This window comes from Bombus pascuorum, chromosome 9, assembly GCF_905332965.1.
Source record: "Bombus pascuorum chromosome 9, iyBomPasc1.1, whole genome shotgun sequence".
NCBI lineage: Eukaryota > Metazoa > Arthropoda > Insecta > Hymenoptera > Apidae > Bombus > Bombus pascuorum.
In genome coordinates, this window is record NC_083496.1 from 4,992,489 (window position 1) to 5,016,726 (window position 24,238).

Consider the following 24,238-nt stretch of genomic DNA (forward strand, 5'->3'; position numbering starts at 1 on the left):
GTTACGGGCGTAAATGTTTCTTAACTCGATAACTCGGGCAAATTTTCTTCTTTGAGACTGTCCCAAGCGAATAACGTAACGTAAGAAGGCATACTCACATCGAACGTCGAACCTGACTTCCGTGCTCGAGGACATGGTCGGGTTGTCGTAAGCTGGATGAATGGCGACGCATCGAATCGGTTGTCCGTAACGCGATCTCTCCGCCATGATCTCGCAGATGCTGTAGGTAGCCCAGGTGCGGGGGTTGTCTATCTCCGTGGAGTTCACCTGAGGTCTCAGAGTCCTCACCTCGGTCTCGCCCACGTACCTACGAACATTTCCCCCGAAAATTTGCATTTCCAATGGCTGCTTCGTAACAAGCCTGCACGGAATGAAATCTCACGGACACCGAGCCCTCCATCTCGTCGCGATCTTCTTCGCAGACTCGCACCGTGTTTCTCTTTTCCCTCGACATCGCCCTCCCTCTCTTTGCCCGACCCTGTCTCTCCCGACTTCTCGTTCTCCTGCCTCTTTTCCTTCTCTACGAAACCGAAGATCGAAGCAGGTAATCAGCCCGAGTTTGCCTCGCCATTCCGAGATCTCCGAGTATCTGGAGTCGCGAAGCAGAGATTTCATCGTTGTTGCGAACGGTGTATCTCTCGAGGAAAGCAGCGATTTTCTGGCCTTTGCGTCGTCGCGAGAAACATCGATGGGGCGAAGAGGCGGGCAGGGAAACCCGATGATCGCCATAATTTCTCCTTTGACGCGGCAATTTACACGCGTCTTTGTAAAACGGCTGAATCTACTTAGTTCGGATTATTTATCGCGCTGATAGGACGCGGCGCATGCCGCTATGCTGCAGTTCCCCCGATAAATAACAAGGCGAACGTATCCGTCGATACGTGGACCGGCGGTGCATAGAAGGTGGACTGGAAGAGGATACTCGAAGAGCTAGAGAAATGCAAGATGCGCATACGTGTAACGTGTACAAAGTTGCCGGATTTGCATGTAAGAGAGAAAGAACGGGCATAATCAATTCTTCGGGTTAAAGAGCGTTCTCCGTTGGTTCATTCGATGGCACGAGTTGCATCCTTTTGTCCGAACGAACCATTTTTCTGTCCTCTTACAGAAACATTTAAATATTCCTCGTGGAAAGAGTAGTACGTACTTCTCTGTTTATGAATTACCGTTTTTATAAAAACACGATGGAGGATTATAAACGCGGCTGGACTTAGAGGTTCGATCGCTTTTCAGAGTCGTTTTTCTCGCGGACAAAGTACCCGACGAACGATTCGTTTCGTCGTTCCGATCGATCGCGGCAACGAGCGTCATCTAGAAAAAAGGAGCGCTCGTAAATCGTAAAATCCTTTAAATTATAAGCTACCGAAATCTCTTACGAATTTATACCGATCGCGTTATATGGCTGCAAAGTTGATTCGTTGAAGTAATCGCAAAGTCTACCAGAGCCGTGAACGCAGGGTTCCTAAACTCGGAAACGATGGAATCGTTTTATGCGTGTCGCATACACTTGGCGCCTATCGATCAGTATAATTTCAGCGAAAAAGGGCGAGGCGTTACGAGAAGAGAGAGAGAGAGAGAGATGCTTGTCGCGACATTGGCCCGAATTTGACTAGACCGACGTCGAAGTTACCGCGTTCCTAGCCTGGTCTGGTGATTCGTCTACAAGTTAATCAACGTTTCTCGCGTAAGCTATCGCGTTTGCTAGAACCGTTGGTTTCGTTCGGTCGCGTGCTTTCTGTTGTTTCTACGCCTCTGGGGTGCAAGCAAACCCTGGTAGCCTCTTAACTTCGTCTAGATACCGGTCGGAATGGATCATGATTATTCATGGGCAACCGACCGAGCCGTGCCACCATCGGCAAGATCCACAGGGTGCATTACGAGCTGGGATGTTCGCACAGGGAAAACTAACTGGCTCCTCGAACAAATGAGACTGTGCATGTATCGGACGAGACTCGGTAGAGCATTGTCTCTCTCTCTCTCTCTTTATCTATCTATCTATCTCGAAATAATAGCTCTGGAACGGAGGACACTCTGCTCCGTTTCTTTTTACGATTGACAAAGTGACTTCGTTGCAACACGGGAATTCAATTTAAAAATTAGATTCGATCCTTTACGCGTTCCTCTGTGCAGTTCCTGCCGGCTCGTACGGTCGCGACTCGGCCATTTAGTCCACCCCATAGTCGACGAGGCGCGCGTTCGTCTGGAGCGTCGGCAACTCGGAGCAATTACAACGGTAATCGTTCGATTACCGAGAAACGACGTCCGCTTGCTGTGTCGACGGTGAGCAGCGCGTGAAAGATACGGCTGGAATTAAGTTGTCGAAAGTCCGCGAGGCGAAATCAACTGGGAGCCGGCGCGAGCTAATCGAATCAATCCCGAAAAGGAGCAGCGTTGCCGACGATGATTGAACGCGAGCACACCGTCTAGAAAGCGGCTGCAATCTAAAAGCATTCAAAGCTTCCTCTTGGAAACCAACGTTATTACTCGGATCCTTCCGGCACGAGCTACTACGTTTCAATTTCCTGCTTGACCTTTTGCCGATCTCTTTCATCTCGCTCGATTTGCGACAGACGGCTCCTCGAAATTCCCGTGGCGCGGTTCGCTTCGTTTCGGCTCGGTCTGCTGCTGAAATTCGAACAAACACGGCGAGCGGCGGCCTCGAATCGAACGAAAACGGAGATCCAAGGATCGACAGTATATTCTCGTACATTGTATTGGAATAGAATCGATGATCTTCCGGCTTCGAACGGATTCGAGGCAGCTGAAACGCGAGAATCGAGGGGGGGAAAAAGACCGCGACGAGTAGGGGCTGGTGGAAGACGATAAGTAGTACGGAATCTACGATGCAACAATTACGAACCATTTAATTAGAGGCGAAGGATTCCCATACCGCGCTCTGCAAGTGAGCGTAGCGATCTCACCTGCTCGGGCTGTCACGTTGCTGCCGGGTATAATTAGACGATCCGCGTACTCTATCTGCGGTCGCTGAGGGCTGACTGGAATGAGAGAAAATTAGCAGAGGTTAATTTGGCCGTCGCGCGACTGGATATTCCGAGTCATGCGCTCTGACGTTTCTCTGGACGTCGGCCGTTATCGTTGCGTTATCATTTAATCGCTTCGTCGTTGATTACCCTTGTCGGATCTATCGATCGTTCGCCACGACTCTACGTACGCGCGTTCAACTGCCTTCACACGGTCGCGCGCGATAAACTTCGTTTTCTTAGAGAACGTCGCTCTTGACTTTGAACATTAATCGGACAACTTTTCCATCGCTTCGATCCGGTGAACGCGAACACGCAAGGACATAGGTAGTCGAAACGATCGACGAATTACGAATTAATGGGGTAACGCGAACTAGCTGGATCGTAAAACGCCGCTTCTTACATGTACCGTGGCGAAGCTCGCAACGCGTCAGAAACAATAACGTTTTGATCGTCGATGGAATTTTCCGCGACGGCCCAGTTTCGCAACTTTGCCTTCGGTCCGGTATTGTCCTGTCGCGATACTGGCCTTCCGAACGAGTAACGCGTTAATTTCGTCACAATGGGAACAACGACGATGAAAATCGACGAACGTGGCTTTGACGACCACGCTGGTTTCATCGACGGACGATATACTCGGGATTCGAATAGAAACGCTATTATGCGCGCAAGCGGAAGAATCCCGTTAGCCCGCACGAGATGTTTCAACGCGTTGATCGACGATCGTAGCTTTTCGTAGGATCGAAGCAAGTTAAATCGAAGATTTTTACCTCTGACGACCAGCCTGGCCGATTCGGATGCCAACGCGTCCTGCGTTGTGAAATCGCTGGCTGTGACTTGACATTGCCAGAGACCGTCGTCGAACTCCAGAGTGGCGGATCTGACCCAGAGAGAGCAATCGCCGATGTCTGGCCGTCCTACCCACTCGTATTTCTTCAAGTGCATGCCGATCGGCTGAAACAATCGAGATTCGTCTTGAAATCGATCGGTCGAACGTCGTTGCCTCGATTCAACGATCATCTTGTGTTGCGGCAGACTCGACTCGCGAATGGTAATCAGCCGAGAATCTGAATAGTATCTGAAATAGTTTCATGTTTACAAATGATTCGAAGACGAATCGTTAGCGAGTCGGACGGTACGTCGTAAGGCAGATGGGAAACGAATGGAAGGTAAAGAGAACCGAGTGGCATCGATAGATTCTATAGACAATGACCGGCGTATGTCAGCGTTTTGCGCGATCGTTTAATCGACGAAGGAAGGGACTCGGTGGATCGCTCCTCGTTACCGGAATCCTCTCAAGCTCCGTCACTGGTTTCGCTTCTCTCCCGTCGCATCGTCCTCCGTTCCTCCTCGATTTCTAAGCGCGTTCCATCCGAAATGAATCATCGGCTTCCGGGTTCGAGGCTCTTCTCTTCTTTCGCGTAGATTAATTCGCTGCCTGGTAGGAAAGTGCGGCCTTAGCAAGTTTCGCAGTCATAATGTGGCCGTAATTCAAGGATCGATTCTCCACCGGGGGTGCCCATATAATCTATCTGCTCGTTTTACTCGACCACCCTCTGCCTCCTGTTTTAAAGGACCGTTTTCACTCCCTGGCTCTCTCCAACGATGGCTTATCCAGGCCACAGTCACGCTGCCTGTACGTTATCTGTGTACCGTGTGAAACTGGATCGCGCCGCACGTCGGTTCAATTCTCTCCTGTTGGCCGGAAAAATCTCGTCGTTCGTCATTTAAGGCCATTAGCTGGTTAACGAGTTTTCGTAATCCCTGGCCGACTAGCCGCGCCATGAAAATCCTTCTTGAGTTAACGCCAGCTTGCACCCCTCTGGGGAATTGCAAATTTTTTTGCTGCCCCATCGGCTGGGCTGTGTAAGTAATTTTCAGCGACGCCGTTTTTCCAGCGCGTGGTTGGCCGCGCTTTAGATTTGAACGTTCGCAACAACGTTAATCGTCGGGGGAACGACTCTTTCTTTGTTTAGCGGTGAAAGTTTCTGGCAACTCGTAATTACTAGGAAACCTGTTCCGATTGGACGTGTCAACCGAGCAACGCGCAATTCCACGCGATACGCGAATCGCGTTCGCTGTTTCGCGTTTCTGCAAGGGGAAACGAAATTTTTGTTGGTCGCATCCGGAATTGCGTGCCGCGACTATATTAGTAATGAATACGACGCAGTTCTCGAGCAAGCGTGCAGTTTATCATTCAACGGCAGACACAATAATACAATGGGGATTCCTCTCGCGATGATTATTTGCGCATAGATGAAGGCGGAGGGCGGTGGCGCGCCCTCAGGACAAGAAGAATAATGAGTTGCCAGCGCGTTGACGTTTACCGTCCCGACGAAGCGACGCGTACGCAATTACACGGATATTAGCGTCTTACCCGCCCACGCGGTGCTATTCGCTTTTTCCCCTTCGTCTTGTTTTTTCATCCGTCCTCGAGAGCACGAATTCGACTTAAACCGATATGCCCATCGCCTCGCGAGGTATCGCGCGATGCTTTTAAATCACGCAACGTGCCCGCGACGAGAAGACCGATATCGCAGACGGCAGCGACGAAGAGCTCGACCGCCTTCGTGTCCGGACATCGAAGGGTCGACGAAGAAGCAGGATCAGAGGGCGAATCAGCGTCACATTCATTTAAAGGATTAAAAACCGCGCGCTCGTCGTCAATGTACGAGCGTTCACTTACTTAACCGGGAAGGGCCCTTATTCCCTTTTCTTGTTCCTCGGTCGGTTCACCATCGTCTCTGTCTTCGTCACACCCGACACCGGCCTGCCGCCTGCCACCTTTCCGCCTTTTCGTTCCTCTCGGCCTTCGTGACTACGTTCTCCGGAGAGGCCGCGACCAGCAATCAGCGTAATGCATCCGCAGACACGCCCCTCCTTTCCTCTGGTTCACTCTCTCTGTCTCTCTCTATCCACACAATCGCGCGCCTACCCCACATCGACGAACACCCATACCGATATCCAGACACGTGCACGTTCGTACACGTACGAATCCGCTCGGCGGAGAAGCAAACGGCCAGAGTACATACCCTCTGGGCCAAAGGCCCTGATAACACGAGCTTGAGTAATGCAGACGCAATGGCAATCTCTTGGAGAGCAACGAAATAGATCGCAGGACGTGGATCGATGCCGCGCGAAACCCGTGCTCTTTCTCCGAACGCTGTTACTCAACCCCTCCGCCGCATCCCCTGTTCTCCGCAAGAACCTCCTTTTCTCGAACCGCCTTCGTTCCCTATCAGCTCATCCAGCGTCGCGTTGCGCTGTTTCTATCTACCTCCTCTTCTTCTACCTCCTATTTCTTCAGCTTTTTCTTTTTCGCCCCCCCCATCTTTCTCTCTCTCTTTTTCTGGCTCATTCTCGCTCTCGGACGCACACGCTAGCACACGGATCAAGCTCCTTTCGCTCGGTGAAAAAGTTGTTAACTCGAAGATTCATTGCCGGCTCTTTGGAGGTATGAGTAGTGGCGGAGCGGGTCCGGCCGTTGGAAGGGTTGGTTCACAGGCGAGCAGAGGCTGCGGGGTTTTGAAGGAGCGTAAAAGGCGCGGCAGAGGGTTCGCCTGGTCCGAATGTTCTTCGAGGTAAAACGAGGCTACGAAGAAGCTGGCGAAGAGAGACGGCAGGGAAGGAGAGGATCTAGCGGCGGTGAAAGAATCGAGAGAAGGGGCGGTGCGCGGAAAAGAGCTTTCTGGTAATCCGGTGAAGACGATTCCGTACACCTATTTCGCTAAAGTGATTTCGTGCCTTCGAAGGATTCGACGTTTTCTCGTGAATCACGCCGCGTCTCCGTGAAACTTGCCGGTTGCTCTTTCTTCGTTCTATCGCGCGGAAAAAGGCGCATCTCGTGAAGCTGGAACGCGTGTCCGGTTCCATTCTAATTCCTGTATTACGTCCCGCGTTACTTTCTTTGCGAACAGGAAATCCTTCTTGAAGCCGTCGCCGTAAGCCGAACTATCGCAGCTATCTCTTTCTCTGCAGAAATTTTAGCCGGTGCTTCTCGCGTTCGTAAGTCAAGACCGGTCGGGTCAGTATGAAAATGCAAATTCTGCTTTATCTTCGTTCGAACGGTCTGAAAAATCAATTAGGAATACGATACGAGCTGCCTATTATCCTCGGCGATCCGAATTCATTTCCCGTAAAATAAACACACCGCTCTTCCGCCGTGTTTCACGTTCTATCTCACGGCGTGGAATGCGAATCGAGCGAATTTTCTAGACAATTTTCCTGCAGCCGCAACGCCTCGATAGTCGCAAGCAAGCGAAAACAATACGATCCTCGGTTGCGTACTACGCAAGGCACCCGAGGCAAGGGCCAACGTTGTAAACAAGAGTAGCTCGGATCTCATGAGAAAATTATCCCGCTCGTTATTTACATCTTTCATAAATATTCGCCTTGAAGGGGAGACGAAGAAAGAAGGATCAGTTTCCGGGTTAGAAGTCGGGCGTAAGAGAGAGAGAGAGAGAGAGAGAGAGAGAGAGAGAGAGAGAGAGAGAGGGAGAAAAAGAGAAGTTTAGCAGAAAGTAACGAGAGACCACGAACGACATAAATCTCGAGGCTTTCGGAGGCGATCTCGTTTCAGGATCACCTACTGGGAGAAGGGTTGCTAGCTTGTTGCTTAACACTGTAAAACGATATTCTAGCCACCGAAATGCGTCCCTGTCTGCTTCCCGATGCGGGGGAAACCCCGTTTCTGTATACCATTTGCATCATTGTCCCCGAAAAGTCATGAAAAATTTGCCACCGCGCCAACAGTTCGTTCCCGGTCCAAGCGAGATTCGTTTAAAAAAGATCCTCCGTTTCCAGCGTGAACTTCTCATAGTTCTGCTATCCTTTGATCGCCGTGCTTTCTCTCCTCGCGACTACTTGTTGAGAGCGAAATTTTATTACGGTTATCAGGTTGGTGCTTTCATCGGGAAACGATTAAGCAGAAACAGCGGAAGGGATCTTAAATATGCTTCGTCCGTCAGCGTACATATTTACGCTTCAGATCTCTCGAACTCGGTAACTAGGGGTAAACTTATTTACAGTCTGTCGAACCATCTGCCATCTTCGTTCGACGTCGACTTACAATTGAAATTCGCGGCTTAACCGAGCAAACGTAAATGCAGCACGGAGCTTGTGCACACACTCGACACCCCGATGGTCTATCGGGAATTCGCAAATTCCACTAGCGATAATAAATAGAGGAATTCGATATCGCCCGTCCGCGAGAGACATCGTCGAAAGGTTGTCTCTTCGTATCCATCATCCGCTTTCCGAACGTCTCATCGATTTGACGGAATTATCGCGAAACGTTTAAGGGTGGATCTCGCGAGGAAATCAGAAAATATCAGCGTCAGCCCTCGAAACCGTAGACAGACGCGAAACACTCGGCTACGAAGGAACGGAATTCCGCGGAAGAAGCGGTTGAAATTATTTCAATTTCCGTGGCGCGCGTTTTTCGCCGACCTGTTCCGCATTCTTCCTTTTTATCGTTTCTTGCAGCGGCAGAGAAATTCGCGTGGCCTTCCCGACTCCACGTAAATATAATCGACCACCTTGTGCAAACCGCACGAAGCGAAATCGCACGAGCCTCGCGCTCTTACTCTCGCATTCTCTGCCCCTTTTAATTAACGTATCTCTGGACGAATTGCCACGGAAAGAAGCTCTTTCGGATGGAAAAGAACGAATTGTTGGAGCGGCGCGCGCGTCGCTCGGATTTAGGTCGACTATCGGCGCGCACAACCGCCAGCCAATCTCTCACGTCGAAATTTTCACGATACGCCGTTGAAAAATTACGGGCCACGATGGCGAATAAATCTTAACGATGATTTTGTCTCGGGCAGTATCTAGGCTCTCGCGGTCTTGTCCCCGAAGACGCATCACTCGATAATGAAGATGGATTCGCGGACGAATCAGGGGGCAAAAATATGTTTGCTTCCGGTCGACAGAGCTCGTATTTAGAGCCGGTAATTCTCCGGGGAGCGAACTGTCTTTGCGATCGATTAGCGATTGCTTCTTTCAGAGGCGGTTGAATAGCTTCGTCGAGCGGCAATGAAACGAAGAGAGAATGAAATGGAAAAGTCGCAAGGTTTCACGATTTTCCAGGGATTCGATGGACGATAGGCGACGCTTCATCGACTTAACTCTCGGTCTTGATCGTTTTTGGTTAATTACGCGAATTAATTATACATTCGTCGGCATGGAGAAGATGGCAAGAGACAAACGTGCTCCGGCTTTGTATCCAAATAACGAGGCCGCGGGTGAAAGAAGCGGAGTGGCCGGTTTTCACGATGCCTCGAGGGGTAAACAAAAAGGGGTCGCGTACAAAGTGGACGGATAAGTGGCGGTCGAGTGGTCGCCGGTTGCTTTGGAAATTTATCATTTAATCTTTTCCGTGCGGTGTTCACGGCATTGTGGTCTACGGACGGTCTCGTCGCCCGCGGTTAAATGCGTTTCAAGAGACTCCACTCTCGCCGCCGCGTCGTGTATCTCTTACCGTGTGTACGCGTTTCGTTTCGCGTCCACAGACAACGCGAGGCACACGTACGCTGCACACGCGCGTTTATTCCGCGCTGCTTGTGACGATAACACCGGTGGTAGTGACGCCGCTGGTCACCGCGTCCCAATACGTGCCTATATTCTCTCGGTTATATAAAACCGATGTGTGCATTAATTTACATATTAATTCGCCGGAGTAATCCGCTTTAATGACATTTGGATTAGGGGAAATGTCGCCAGGAGATACACATTCTGCCGCCATGTCGCTATTCCCGTCCGTTTCAAGAATATTCCCCGATACGTAATAAATACAGTTTCATAATCATTTCCCGTTATATCGGCCAACACGGTTTAGGCGTGGCTTTTGATTATACGCGCGATCTCTCTCCGTCGAATCGATCGCTTTCTGCCAGATTTCGATCGAGTTTGTGGCTCACGGTCACGCGCCGTCGATTTCCCAGCATTAATTTCGATATTAATTCCCGGTCACTGATAATCCGGGTTAATGACATCAGGATTGCAGAAAACGCAGCTGTAGTGTACACGCGCACCTGTTCTTCCTTCTTGTTCCAAACCATCGATATTCATCGGGGTGGTTTTAAACGATACTTTTGTTCCTTTGCCCGGGAACGCTGTTTCCATGTGTCTCGCTGGTATTAAACGTTCCGACCTTTGTCAGGAAAACAATTTACTTTGACGTTTCTTTTAAAGCCGTTTCGACTCGCTTTAATATCGTACACCTCGTAATATCGTAGCCGATACAAGCTTTGAATAACATTCTCCGCTTGATCTGCAGCGTCAACGTGTATTTGCTTCTTTAATTAGTGGAGACAAGAGAAAGAAAAGCGGTAAAGTAAGTGCCACTGTCTTCGCGTCAATGGACGGTCTTCTCTTCGCGCAAACAGACGACGCTCTGCCAGGTAACGCGAGCGTTCATCTGCGAATCGTTTACCACCAAGTTCAACGATTCCGCTATCTTTCGACACGACACGATGTTCCACTGACTTCCAATTCCACCGCCATTATTCCGTTTAATTAAGCGGTTCGCGCGTCGATTATTGTACACCGGCTCCTTAAGTTCGATGCAGTCGCGTGCTTGCACGGACAGGAAGCGGGTGAAAAAGGAGCTGAAAATACGCGTGCAAGAAGAAATTGCGTCAAAGATCTGCTCCCAAGCAGGCTCGGTCAAAAGCTTTGCCCGTGTCTGAAAACTCGTGGACCTTTCGTCGCCCTTTTCGTTTCTCCGACAATCACCGTCCTCTTCTCACCCCCTCGTTGGCACGCTTTTTGCTCGAACGCGGCCGGCTTTTCACCCCTGGCTGCCGACTTTTTTTCAGTCGAGCCGTTGTAACGACTTCAATTTAGAGGTACGTTCGCAGCATACCCGAGGACGACGAGCACGACCAACCCCTATCCCTCCACGCGAGCTCGCCCCTCGTCCTTCTTTCTCTGTCACGACGCGTCGCGACAAACGGCAACGAAGCAACTTTTTCGTCGCGTAGAAGCAATGCGCGTTCGCGACTCGCTCTCTTTTCTCTCGGACAAGGAAAAGGGAAGAAGGGACACGAGTCGCGATGGCGGAAGAAAGTCAAAGTGGAACGGAAACCGGTGGACGCGATTCGGACGCGCAGAGGAAGAGGAAGCGGTGTAAGAAACTCGCCGGAAACGTGGCTGAACGACGCGTTTAGCTTCGCAATTGCCGTAATAAAATCGTCTGGCATTAAATCTTGCAGAAGAGACGCGGCATCATCCCTTTTTCCTTCGTTTCTTCTTGCGAGACGGCTTTCACGAGCGCGTTAACGCGTTTGTTTATTCCGGAACAAACCCGAGGAAAAATTTATCGTGCTCAACGGGAAACAAGTGGGATAGGGAAAACGGAATACGGAAGGAAGAAAAGATTAAGGGGCGGTTACACGGCGTCTCTTCCGAAAATTTTGGGACGCGCGGCCAAGTATTTTTCTCATGACCCAGCTTCCTGGAAAGCGTAATTTGCTGGCGCGAACGGCAGAAAAATTACGGCTCTTGACCCGCCCGACAATACGGCCCGAGAAAAACGCGGCGGACTCGGTGCAACTGTAGCGCATTTATATTTTGATTCACCGGGTTCGCTTCCTTGTCGCCATTACCGCGTTCAACGATTTTACAAGCCGTCTGCAACGCGGTAAAGGCAAACTCTATTTTTTCCTCTCTGCTGCGTTTCAACCTGGCGTGTAAACGCTTCATTCCCGTTCGAAAATTTAATGAAAACTGAAAACTTCCGCTTGTCGAATGAAAACGTTAATCGACTCTCCGATCAAATTCAAAGTTCTCGATGATCGCGAACGATCGTTGAAACGCCAAGTGGTTTCGTGCGATGAAAAAGCGTAGCCGGATCGACGCCACTCGATAATTTTGCGGTAACGTCGCGATACTCTCGACACGATGACATGAAATGAAAAAAAAAAATATATATATATACATATACATATACATATACATATATATATACATATAGGTATATTAAGCGCATGAAAATATCGCACAGTTCGAACTTTGACGTCGAGATCGTGCTACAGTTATCCTCCATTGTTAGCCACCACCGAGTCTTTTCATCGTCTGGGCAATGCGCAGAGGACCATGAAGAACTTAATTACAAGGAAAAGACGATTACGCGAATAGAGGGATGAGTGGAAAAGAAAGTGGGATAGTAGAGAGAAGAAGGATCGAGACGAGGAAAGTCGGCCGGTTTGCGGAGGCAGTTGCGCGACGGAATAAAAAGTTTCGTCAGGATTAACGATAACGACGATAATGAAGCCGCGTGTCACCGACGACCTGGACGGACGATCATTGTTCGACGTCGGATATCCCAGAGTCTTGGAAATCTTTTCTTCTCCATCGGTTCGCGAGATGTTCCCTTTTTCCTTCGATCGTGAGACGATGCTGCACCCCTGCCACTTTCTCGAGCAAAAGATTTCGCAGGAAGAAACGAAGGTCTCGGAGATCGACGAGTCAGCTTTTTGCATAAATATTCCAGTGGAAATTCCGTCGTTGGTCCTGTACCTAGGCGAGCGATAACGTCGGCCCGTTGAATGGTAGAACAGCGAATTCTCATCTAAATTCACGCAGAGAGTGCGTTCCAGTTATGAAATTGCACTTGGCCAACTGTTTCGCGTAGCGACGTCGCGCGCAAGCGACCGCGAGATCGGACGAGTTGCACTGACCGCAAGAGGACACGGACGAAGAACGATGCAAATCTGTTCCCAGGAAATTGCACCCTTTGTTAAACGTCGTATCACCGCCAACCTTCTCCCTTTTTCGTCCTATTCGCACGCTAAAACTTTGCTCCAACTCTCGGCGTCGCTCGATCAACCGCCATTCTTCGTTCGTCTCTCCTGTTCCTGCGTTCGTACCATCGAGCATCAAGAATTTCCCAAAGCTTTCAGACCATCTCGTCTTCGATCGCGTGCCAGACGGATAAATATACGCTCGCGCGCTACGTTCAACGTACGTGGCTCGCATAGGCGGCGAGGAAAAGTTACGCGCCTCTCTTACGTAGCGCGACTCTGTCCCTCGGTGGCCGTACGTACATTAGGCGACGTATAGATACAAACGACCTGACCTTTTTTCCAAAAAACAATTGGCTCGGCGACGAAACTCGAAAGAAGTTGTCGTCCTCGAAAGAAGACGAATCGCGTTGCCGTTGCCAGTGGCGAGTGCGCGTGCTAACGGCGGCGGTGTTCAGCCAAGAAAAGTCGAGACTTTTCGAGCGGAACGAGCTTTCTTAGATCTTTTCAAATTCGTTGGATTCGTTCCGAGAAAAATACGCAGCGCGGATGTGGTTAGTGAATACCTTCCTGTGGCAACAACCGCCTGCTCCTCGCGGACTTTAAGTAGGTAATTGTGAGTAAATGAGGTGGTCCGCGGCCGCACACTCGCGCAGTTACGCGGTAAAAAATGTAGACGCGGCTGAAAAGATGACTCGGATTTAATTAAAAAATTTTTTTAAACGGATAATCCGTGCGCCCACGTTGAATACCGGCATTACCGACACGGTACTTTCTTTAACCGTAGACGCATTCACTCGGCAATTTGTTCAGCAGCTGTGCGGCACGCCGTACTAGACGTAAGAACCTGGTTCTGAGAATAGATTTCGAAAAACTGAAAAGACGGCGACTCGTTTAAGGATCCGTAAGCGCTTATGCGAACATACGCCGTATAGTTTGTACGTGTTCGATATGTACATACATGGAAGGGCAAATAGCGGCGCAGGGCTATCGTGCGCGATCGCAACAGATTTCTGTAGTCGTCAATGGTGCGTGATAAAAATACGAATAATTTTTGTTTTAATTTTCAATTCTTTATGGAAACTTTGACCGTGCGGGAATTCGATTGAAATTGATTTACACGGCAGCCAATATAGAGGTCGGTTAATCGAATCCGTTGCTTCTGCCTCGTGTATTTGTTAATTTAAAAGGTAATGTTCATGCACACGCATGAAATACCATAGGTACTTGCCAGGTTATACCAGATAATCTATGGAGTATTTATTCGACCGTATTGCCGCGTTTATTTCCCTTTTATTTTTTTATCCATTCTCGATTACACTCTACAGTCACGAACTCCAACCTGAAATTCAACCTCGCGCTGCGATGAGTTTCGCATCAACTTTCTTTTTTTTTTCTTTCTTTACTTCGAATCACTTTGTAGCTTGTTTTCTCGTGGTTTTTCTCTCCAAGACTCGTCTATACCCCGCTGGATCGTAAACGCGTCCGTACGATACGATGCGTCGTAATATTTCACTTAAGTTCGAGCAGTCGACTCGGTTGCCTCGCAGTCAACGACGAACAAGTATTTATTGTCGGTAGACACGTAACGTCCACTTTCGGTCAGAAACTTATCTCGGGCGAAGTTTACTGGCACCGAGGCAAACGGAGAAAAGTTGGCTGCCAGGAGGTTACAGTGCTGGTAACAATGAACTATCCGGAATCGCGATAGACGGGGGCGCGCCAAGACGAAGGTCCTTTTCTTCTACTCTCCATCTCTCGGGTGCTCTCGGTCAGAGATAACGGCATGCGTGATTTTTCAAATTCTACGTACTTCAACCGTCGTACTTGGAATGCAAGTCGACGAGGGGTGGAAGCTTTTTGTTCCAATGAAGAAAATACTTGTATCCTTTTCTTTGCTGACACAACTTTTAATTATCTTTGTCCAATCATCATCTTTTTCGTTCCACGCTATTCGACATTCGAAAGACCGACGGTTTGACCTCGCTCGAGCAAACTGGTCTTTCTAATTCGTTGCACGTCGTCCTGTTTGTAGGTTAAATTTTTTCAAGCTCTTTTCGTGTCAGTATCCTTTTTTTTTTTTAATATTCTTTTTCAATAGCTCTTTTAGCTCTTTTCACGTGCGTTTTAAAATTCGAACGATAGGAATGGCGAGAGTCGCGCAACCGTTTAGGATCGCCGATTTATTTCACAGGCAAATTCGATGAAAATGGAATTCACAGTCGATGGGTTAAATCCTGAACAGCTATGGTGAATAATAGACACGTACCCTACTCACCTATATATCGATACGATGCGTCGTTACGCAGAACCGTTACGAGAACAACTCGCGGATAAATCGTTCGTACTTACTTTTTGATCCTTCTGCCAGATACACTGTCCCCTCTTGCCGAGTACGCGGCAGATCATCTTGGCGTCTTGGCCGGGATTCACCTCGGTATATTGCGGTGACTCTTCGAATTGCTGAATGCCACGGCACACTGTAAGCAAGCGAACAAGCGAAGTCATTAACTCCGACAGGGATTCTTGCGAACGATATCTTTAACGATATCGACTGGCGCCTCCAACTTCTCCTCGCATAGTTTAACGCGCGATAAAAGAAATTCTCGCATCGGGGCCGAACCAGTGGAAAGTTTTGTTTTCAAGCGATGAGGAGATAACAGAAGCAACCGTATAAGCGTCGGTTTATCTAGGTATTAAAGCAGACCGGCGCTCGTTAAAGTTGTTATTTAATTCGCAACTTCGATAAATTCGTTTAACTCGCCCGTTCCCGGTCCGGACCTTCGGTTTTCATCTCGCAGCTTCCCGATAAATTCTATCAACGGGATAATCGGGTTCGACGGTGAAAACGATGCGTCCTTAATTTTCACGATAGAGAATCTTTATTTTGATTAAAATAGAACGGGTGTCGCTGACGCGCGCGTCGCTTGTTCGTCGGATCCGAAAGTTGTACTCGGTAAATAACGAACGTCGGCTGAACGGAACAACTGCGATGACAACAGAAGCGGATAAGCACCGTCGTTTGTTATTCATATTTTTCGATGACAAATCCTGCGTGAAATCTGGAACGACCACAGGGACCGCTCAATGCTTGGCGTTCTTGTCCATTTGACGTTTCGTTTGCAACGTCGGCGACGTGAAAATTTTATGCGAGCGAGCGAGCCAGCACGGCCGCATCGTTCCCGTCGGATTGCAATGTTAAAAATTCAATTTTTTCACCGAGATGGGAGTGTTTTTTACCAGGCGTACGGTTACGCGGCCACGAAAATAACTTTGCAAAATTAACAAACCGCCGTACCGGTACCGTTACGTCCTCGGCCCGTCGTGTTTTATGGCCGTGAAAATGAACGTTACCTTGCGAAACGACCGCATGACCAACCAACCTTCCTTCCGCGCGCCACTTCGTGCCACGCCGTCACGACGATGCGAAACGATGGCCCGCCCGGGATATTGAAACCGTCCCAACGAATGCGAGTCGCCGGCGAGAACAAACAGGCGTGAGTTCGCGGGGATCTTCGATAAGCCGGCGGCGGACTCGCGGAAAATAATTTATAGCGGTGATTCACGGCCGAGACAAAGACCTTAGCCAAAGTTACAGCGTAACTTGCCGAGAATTATGCATTCCCGGGCCGAACTGGCCGACTTATTTTCACCGACTGGCAGAGATAAAGCGGAATTCGCGGAGTTCCGGCTAGTTATCCCGCGAAGGGCTTATGAATTAATATCGCGGGTATCGAGAATACTTGGAGAGAATATTTTAGCGGAATATTCGGGTCGAGGTACGAGGTTCGGATCGATCGGACGGTGAAATAAAATCTAATATTCATCGTCGTAACTATGCTGGTAGAATCTCCGGTCGAGCCGGATGGCAAGGAACGGCGCCCGAGGAAACCAACCGATCGCCGATCGTCTGTTTACGGTAAAAGTTAAGGAGTTTCGCAACAGGTCGGACACTGGATAAATTCGAGGTTTCCCATCTGCCGCTTTACGCTTTGCTCGTCCGTCGAGTTTGTATCGCCCGTTTCGAACAGAGCAGAGCAAATATATTTGCAGCAAAATCCAGCAAATTTGACGATCCACGATGCTCAACGTGAAACGAAACAAGCGAATTGCAGTTTTCCCTGTCGATTCGTTACGGCCAAATAGAAAGAATCTCGGGGCCAAAGCTGAAGCTACTCCGAATCGACGACAGAGCTTTCGTTTCGACGTTGCAAAATCGCGTCATCGATACGCGATCAAGTTAAACGATCGACGTGTTTTCCACTTGGCGTAGAGCGGGAAATTTACGAGAGCCTTTGGCAAATCAACGCGTTGTCGCGAGCATTGTGCGATAAAAATCCTTTATCCTGTTATTAGTAGCGGGCCGATGTTTCCCTCTTTCTCGATTCCTGCATTTCAGTCGCTCTCCTCTCGATTCGTCGACGTGCTTTCGGTGCTCGCCCGTATTACGGTTTTCCGTCTCGCTGGTTCGTACTGATTGGCTTCTGAATCGTCCAATTATTAATCTCTCATCTGGTTTTCCATGGAAGGCTAAACCGGTCAGGTGGCGCGTGATAGGTCGTTTGGCGGAATCATTCGACTGTACGTATTAATCAAGTTTGTGGGCCAAGCACCAGCCGTGTCTGTCGTTGGCTTGCCGCGATCTCTGTTATCTCGTTTCATATCTCGCTGGGGGCACGATTTAATCGTGAACGATAAACGATCACCTTCTTTAAATCGTTTCATCCCAAACGAGCTTCTCCGTTTATTTTAGCGGCAGTCGTTTGGCGGATTCGCGACCGACTGGTCGAAGCTAATCGCGTACGGTCGATCGAGCCGACCGGTGCCAAATCTGTTCTATTAATTTCGAAGGTCCGGCCCGAAAGAGTACGGAGGGTTAATCTTATCGACATGCTCCGTGGTATCGATCGAAGAGGGCAAAAAGCCGGAACCTTGTCTAGGAACGAACCACGTAATGCCGTCAATGCGAGCAATTTCACGCCAAGCGACTCCCGCCCCGATTCGATGTTCGATTGTACCCGCGGATTACGAAGCAATTATACCCGCTTCTCTCGTGTCCGAACGGCTAAAGAGCTGACCTTTTCGACATCGTCGACCGTTCGTAATTTGTTTCCGACCCGGCCGACCGATCCCGCGCGCTTATTACTCCCGTATCGCGAAATCTTCTTAATCGATCCGGGTTCCTTCAACTCGTTCGTAGAAAAATACTCGTTTCTTTAGCGCTCGAACGTCGGCTGAAATATCGTTGAACTTATCTTCGGTAACGAATCTGCCAGACATTTTCGGAAAATCTTCGAGGCACTGTCGGCTGCCCGACGTAATTAATTATCGGTATTTGTCGTGGTAACGAGGTCATTATCTTGCTACCATACACTTATATCCCAGAATATTTCACGAGTACCTCGGAGAACGTCTTAGCTGTAGGAGCGCGCGAACGGCTGAGCTAATTTTCCAGAGAAGACCAATTTTTATCCTCGCGCTTACGCATACCGGGGAATCCGAAACAATTTAAAAGAAGGAGAACAAATGGAATTACGAAAACATCGAGAACCGAGGCAGTTGGAAAGAGCTTCGTGTCCGTACGATGGGCTTTTCCGATCTACTCGTCGGTCGGACATCTTTCTACGAAAATGTAAAACAGATACGGCATTTGCAGAGCTCGGTACTTGCCGCAAAGTTTTACGACCGCCTTTCCCCCTTGTATCGAACCGAACAAAGAGAAATTATCTTGCTCTACCCGTTTCTCCGGAAACGGAGAAAGAACGTAAGGACAAAAAGAAGTAGCGCGACGGCAAAAGGTTTCTGTAACACGTGTTTGAGCAAGGAAAAATTAACGACCTGTTGTTTTCGCAGTTCCTTTTGCTCCGGCCCTTTCTACTTAATGTAGCCGGTGAATACTTTATTCGAATCGAGCAAACGAATGGGCATCTTAAGTGTTCTCTAAATGAGCGTTCCTCCGCGAGATTAACTCGCGTCTCGCGGACCGACGAATCCGCCATGATTGGTCACCGGCGAGAATGGATTGCAGAGCAAATTCTTCGCAACTACAGCGAACGATTTTCCGATAAACAGGGAGAGAGACAGAGAGAGAGAGCGAGAGAGAGACGATCTGTGAAAGCCGGTTACCGCCCGAGCGCATTTACATCGATCCATCGGTACGCGGAACGATAATTTAAAAGGACAACGTTTTCGCAGCACTTCCGCTTCGACCTGTCGATCGGAAGAAGAAAAAAGGAAAACAGGCCGGGGGGAAAAGGGGAACGTTACATTGCGCGAGGGATAACAAATGCGCCGGCTGCTGTAACTTGGCGAGCGACGATACGACGTTCAAGCTTCCAGCTTCCAGGAGGGGAGAAGGTTTTAGATAAAAGCGCGCATGGGAAAATCTTTATTCGTACGATCGACGTACGCGTCGGCTACCTAATTTTCCTTTTAATCCGAGCGAGGCGGAATCAACGCGACGGTAGAGACAGTAAATCGCGTCGGATATATTTTCTTCGTAGAGACCGGTCTCCTTTAAAGAACTTTTAAAAACACAGCAGCTCTCGGCTCGCATCGCTTTTCCCTTTAATTTATTTTCTACAGCCGAAACGGTGTCGGCGGAATTTCGCGAATAACGAACGTTAGGATACATTTCTTCTCCGGTTAAATGAAACGGTGACGTTCGAGCAAAGGGGGTGAATTAAAAAGGAGGAGGCAAAGGGGTTGCAGGTAGAAGAAGAAAAAACTGCTAGTGTCAATATATCGTCGGACCTGTGACAGTTTTTAATCGTAGAAGTACGTTATTGGTGATTCTCTGTACATCGTATTCTCTCCTACTCGAACACCGCATATATTTTTTTTCTCCCGCTGTGTACATACTCGCGTCGGACTTTTGCCTCTATCGATGTTGCCGTTATATTCACGAGACCTGCACATATCCACCACACGGTGGTACATACCTTTTCTTCCTCGACGCTCGTCGATGTTGTTGCGAATTAAATGCGACGCGATACGTATCGAACCCGTTACGAGATACATGCGGAGTTGGTCGCAACGCACCGCGTTCTTCCGATACGAGTGCCACGATACAATGGCGTTCGATATCGATCCGTTTTGGCCGGGTTGGCCTTTCAATTTTCAAAAATGTTGCCAAGTCACCTTTCGCTTCTTACGCGCGTACGCGCGGTGCCTGTCAATCTCTTCGGGAGCAAACGTTCGTTTACGTTATCGATGGCAGCGAAATAACAATAGGGAAGGACACGTATCTGCCGTGAATACGAACAGCTTGTAGGATTTGCAAATTTAAATTCACCGTTGCGTCGGCGGCAATAAGCGAGCCGGCAGCGCGATGTCGCGCTTTATCGTGATTAAATGTCAACACGATCGAAGACCAGCGATATCGAGTTATCTAAAATTTTTCCAATTACGAAACTGGCGAAACTATGTACGAGGCCACTTGACCGGGTCACTGGCATCCGATCATCACCGATCTACCGGGTTCCATGGTATTTCGTATCGCCCCAACAGTTTTATCGGTATCGTGGCCGACGATCGGCCAGTTAACCCGTGTCGTTGCACCGCTCGAAAATTGTTTTATCGCCACGACGGCTTGTTACATCCTTGGTCGCGTTACCGTCAACCATCGATGCTCGCTACCCGCGTTTCATCGTTCATTGATTAATTTCGCCAAGGTGAAACGCGCAAATTTAATAACAACCGAACGTAATCAACGAGCATCGACGACTACTCCCACCGTCCCTTATCCGTCCCCCTGTCCCTTCGCCGCTTGTTAGCAATTTTTGCACCGTCGCTGATGCATTACGAATTCACGCGTGAAAACTCGGCGGGCGTCGACTCGCAAAGGGCGAATAACCTCCTTTAAATCCCCGCCTCGATTCACCGGATCGGTAATTAAATTGTTGCGCGAATTAGCGCGAGCGCTGGCTCGTGCACACAGAGCCGCGCTTTTCCGTCCCCCCGTCCGCGTTCACTTTCCGCGGTTCGACCGAGTATCGCGGAATAAAATTTCTCGATGGCCTCTCTTACCTCTATTGCCTCGGTTACGCGGCAAACACGCTCGCCCGGAACGAGCCACTCCACCGAAAAATTACAGTTTCAAAGAGCTACGGGTAATTCCCGTTGTTTTTCGTCTAACTGGTCTCCGAGCGTTTCCCGCGTTTTCCAGCAGCGGTCGTGCGTAAAGCAAATTCGCCGAGGCTTTACGACGTCGTTACGGAATGTCGCGAGATCGCCGCCAACTGCTGCTTTTGGTAATTGTCAGGCAAATCGACCTATCCACGACAAAGGATCGAAACGGAACGCGCAAGGTTTCCGCAGAAGCTGGCGGAGCTCGACGCCGAGAACGCGATTTCAGTTTTCACGGTGTCGAGTATTTTCCCTCGTTTATCCTCGGTCACGGCTTTATGAAAGGCTATCTGTCTTAATATTTGGTCGACACACAGCGTACGCGCATCGAACGCGAACGCGTTTCACCGACCAGCTTTCCCTCGAATTATGTTGATACAGTCTACGGGCAGTTTTAGCTTTTCCATTTTTCACGCATCGCGTACGCGGCACGACGGCGAGCCCGATCCTTTCACCCAGTGGAGATTCTCTCTGTCTGATGGCGATACGCAGTTCTGTATTTATTTTCTGGCAAGTAGGATAGTTTTTTCCACGATTGGACAGCGCTTGGGCAAACGGATTTTATTTGGACGGCACTCCGGGAGAAATGTTTGCAACGACTATTGGAAAATATCGGCAACGATTCGTTTCTCTGCGAATTTCCGCCGTCTCCGCTGAGAGTAGATTAACTTTTTTCGCGATACTCGCCGGAGGATACGATCGTAACGAATAATTCCTGTCGGTACCCCTTCTTTTTTTATGCGTCATGATTTTATCGTAAAACATTTAGTACGTTTCGATCGATCTCCCCTGCCCCTCGGCACAGGCAAAATATTTCCATACGCTCTGACAAAATTGTTTTCGCACATCGTGTAAAACCAACCGTTACCGCTCTTCATATCTGTTGCAATTTTCATTCAAGCGTTTCGCTGTTTTACGAATAAAACTATGCAAATAAAACGCTCGACCGACGGATTGTCGATTCCTCACGTATCTAGCACGAAAAAAATATTTATTGGCAACAATGACAAAAGTCAGCGCGTGTGTGCGTCGCTAGCATACGGTTTTTCCAACTGCACTCGTTGGCCATCCCATGGAATAAACCGTAGCGTTAAACGTAATCGCGCGAACGCAAAGGATCGTACTGTCGCGTCGTCGTGGCGAAAAGTTAAACGCGCTGGAACGGAAAAAGGTGGCCGCGACAGCGCAGTGCCGCGCAAACTTCTGTTTCAATTCGGATTACACGAACGCGTAAAATTACCGGGCCGGTGTAATATACGAGTGACGTGGATCGGGTATTAAATTACAGTAAAGGATAGGGGAGGGGGGAAGGGCCGTATCAAAATTTCGTAGGAAACGTTTCAGCACTTTTCGAGGAGTGTCGGTGGAAATCTAATTAACGCGAGTCCGTTTTTAGCTTGGTTTTTTGACGGGCGAAAAAAATTTTTCAGCGCAAAAAATAGGGGATAGAAGCAAAGGAAATAAATGGGGAAAAAAGAGAGCGACGAGGAAAAACGGGCAGCGATCCTCCGCGATTTCTGTATCCCGTGCAGCGGCGCGCGTTGAAATCCACAGTTTCGATCGATTTAATCTTTCGCATTTCCGACGTAAAACGTCATCGAGAACGGGTCAGCCGAATTTTTTCTCTCCCTGAAATTTTCATACGGTCCGCTCCACAATTTAATCTACACCCACCCCATCTCTCCCCGTCCCTCTCTCTATCGGCGTAGTTTCCTTTTTTTTCCCCCCATAGCCTCGAAATAGTTGAACGCATTAATCCCCGAGGAATTCGCTGGCTAAAGCGACCTATATATAATGAAAGCTATTAGAACGATCATTGAAAACTGCCACGGTTCCACGAACATCGTTGACCATGGCAATTTTCATGTCGAATACGCGCGGTCGCCGTCGCTCCGTTACCGAAACGATAAACCGACTTAAACGCGGCATTAAACGTTACGTGGTAATCATCGCGGTGTAACGCGATTGCGAATTTTACCGACGAATTTTCATCTTTCGTTTAGTTATCGGTTCGTTCGAACGATCGTTTTCGTCGTATCTGGCTCGACGTCGCGTCGCGTCACGATCGATCGCGAAAGTTGGTGGATCGTGAGACTTGCGGCCGCGTGGAGAACAACGGCGCGACTTAATCGAAAAAGTGACGGGCGTTGGATTCGAAGTTTAATCATGAATCTTGAATGAGCGCGTCGAGCCATGTCGTACTCCCAAGAGTTATTTCGACGTTTCCTGCGAATGTCGGTCGCGTTCCCGCTCTCTTACGTGTAAGAGGCGACGGACCGACTACGAACGCCGCGATCCGAATCCATCCAAGTTTTAACCGAAGATTTTTTTCCATGATTCTCGTAAAACGCATCCAGGGAAATTCCGTTGTAACGCGCGTGACCCGATTCTCCAGGCCGTGCAATCTGTTCGGCCCGATTTCGCGCCACATCTGCCTCCAACGTCTATTTCTATACCGTGCGAGAATCCCGAAAGGCACGTCGTTCCTTTAAGTAATCACTGCCGGCTGTTTCGCGTCCGTTCCGATTGCGATCGAACGTGGGATTTTCATTTTCTCCTACGCCAAGTTTCTCGCCATTTCAGAAAGTAGTCGCGCACACATGGGCGCTCCGTGTATCGCGTCAGTCGAGTTACGAGCTTTCCACGTGCTTTCGTCGCGACGCGACACGCGTTAAACGTTCAAACGGGCGAGAAAGAAGGACGTTAGACCGATTGTTATTCCACAATTACGACTTCTCCCCGATGGTGTTCTCCGCGCCCTTTACACGGTTAACGAGGCAGCTGTGCGAGCACGTTTTTAATTGCGTTCCTTGGAAGCCGGCGGATCCTGACGTCGCTCGTCTAGGACGAATTCCGGAAACGGTGCGTTACAAAAGCCTCGAATTCAGAGGAAAAACGCGTACAAGAAAATATCGCGCGCTCGCACGGGCTGACGGTCGCACCGTAGCGAGGACGCGTCTCGGGTCCGGATGCACGGTCCATGGTAACGACGTTTCCGTGTTTCGAGAGTCAGCGTCGTCGTCGGGCGAAAAAAAGGGCTCTCGGTAAAAACTCGCGTGGATCTCCTCGTTAACGAGGATCGCGGAGCCTTTGTAAAAGGCGCGAGAAAGAGTCAAGGGGAAAAGAGTTTTACGATGAAAAACGCGTTGCTACTTTCTCTCCGAGCGACGCGCGGAAACTCGCTTCGCTTCTGGATTCTCTTTCTTGAACGTCTGAATCGTCGATGCCATTGTTCGTCCCATACTCGCTGTCATTCATCGTCTCGCGTACAAAGCTGTACATAACAAATGCGTCGAGCGATTCTTTCGATTTTCCATCGATCCCCGCGTAAAAGACGCCACGTCGCGCTATGCTCGTCATCGTTCGATCAACACCTTCGAATGGCTC

General features: G+C 49.2%; 1 protein-coding gene across 1 annotated transcript in view; it reads right to left on the reverse strand.

Moving 5' to 3' along the window:
* LOC132910422 (hemicentin-1-like) overlaps positions 1-24,238 on the reverse strand; it is a 104,299-nt gene that overhangs the window by 17,516 nt on the left and 62,545 nt on the right. Inside the window, exons 2-5 of the mRNA XM_060966106.1 lie at positions 15,077-15,204; positions 3,752-3,935; positions 2,861-2,996; positions 99-307 (exon numbers count right to left, since the gene is read on the reverse strand). Of these exons, the coding sequence (XP_060822089.1) occupies positions 99-307; positions 2,861-2,996; positions 3,752-3,935; positions 15,077-15,204 (657 nt within the window). The remainder of the gene's footprint in view (positions 1-98; positions 308-2,860; positions 2,997-3,751; positions 3,936-15,076; positions 15,205-24,238) is intronic.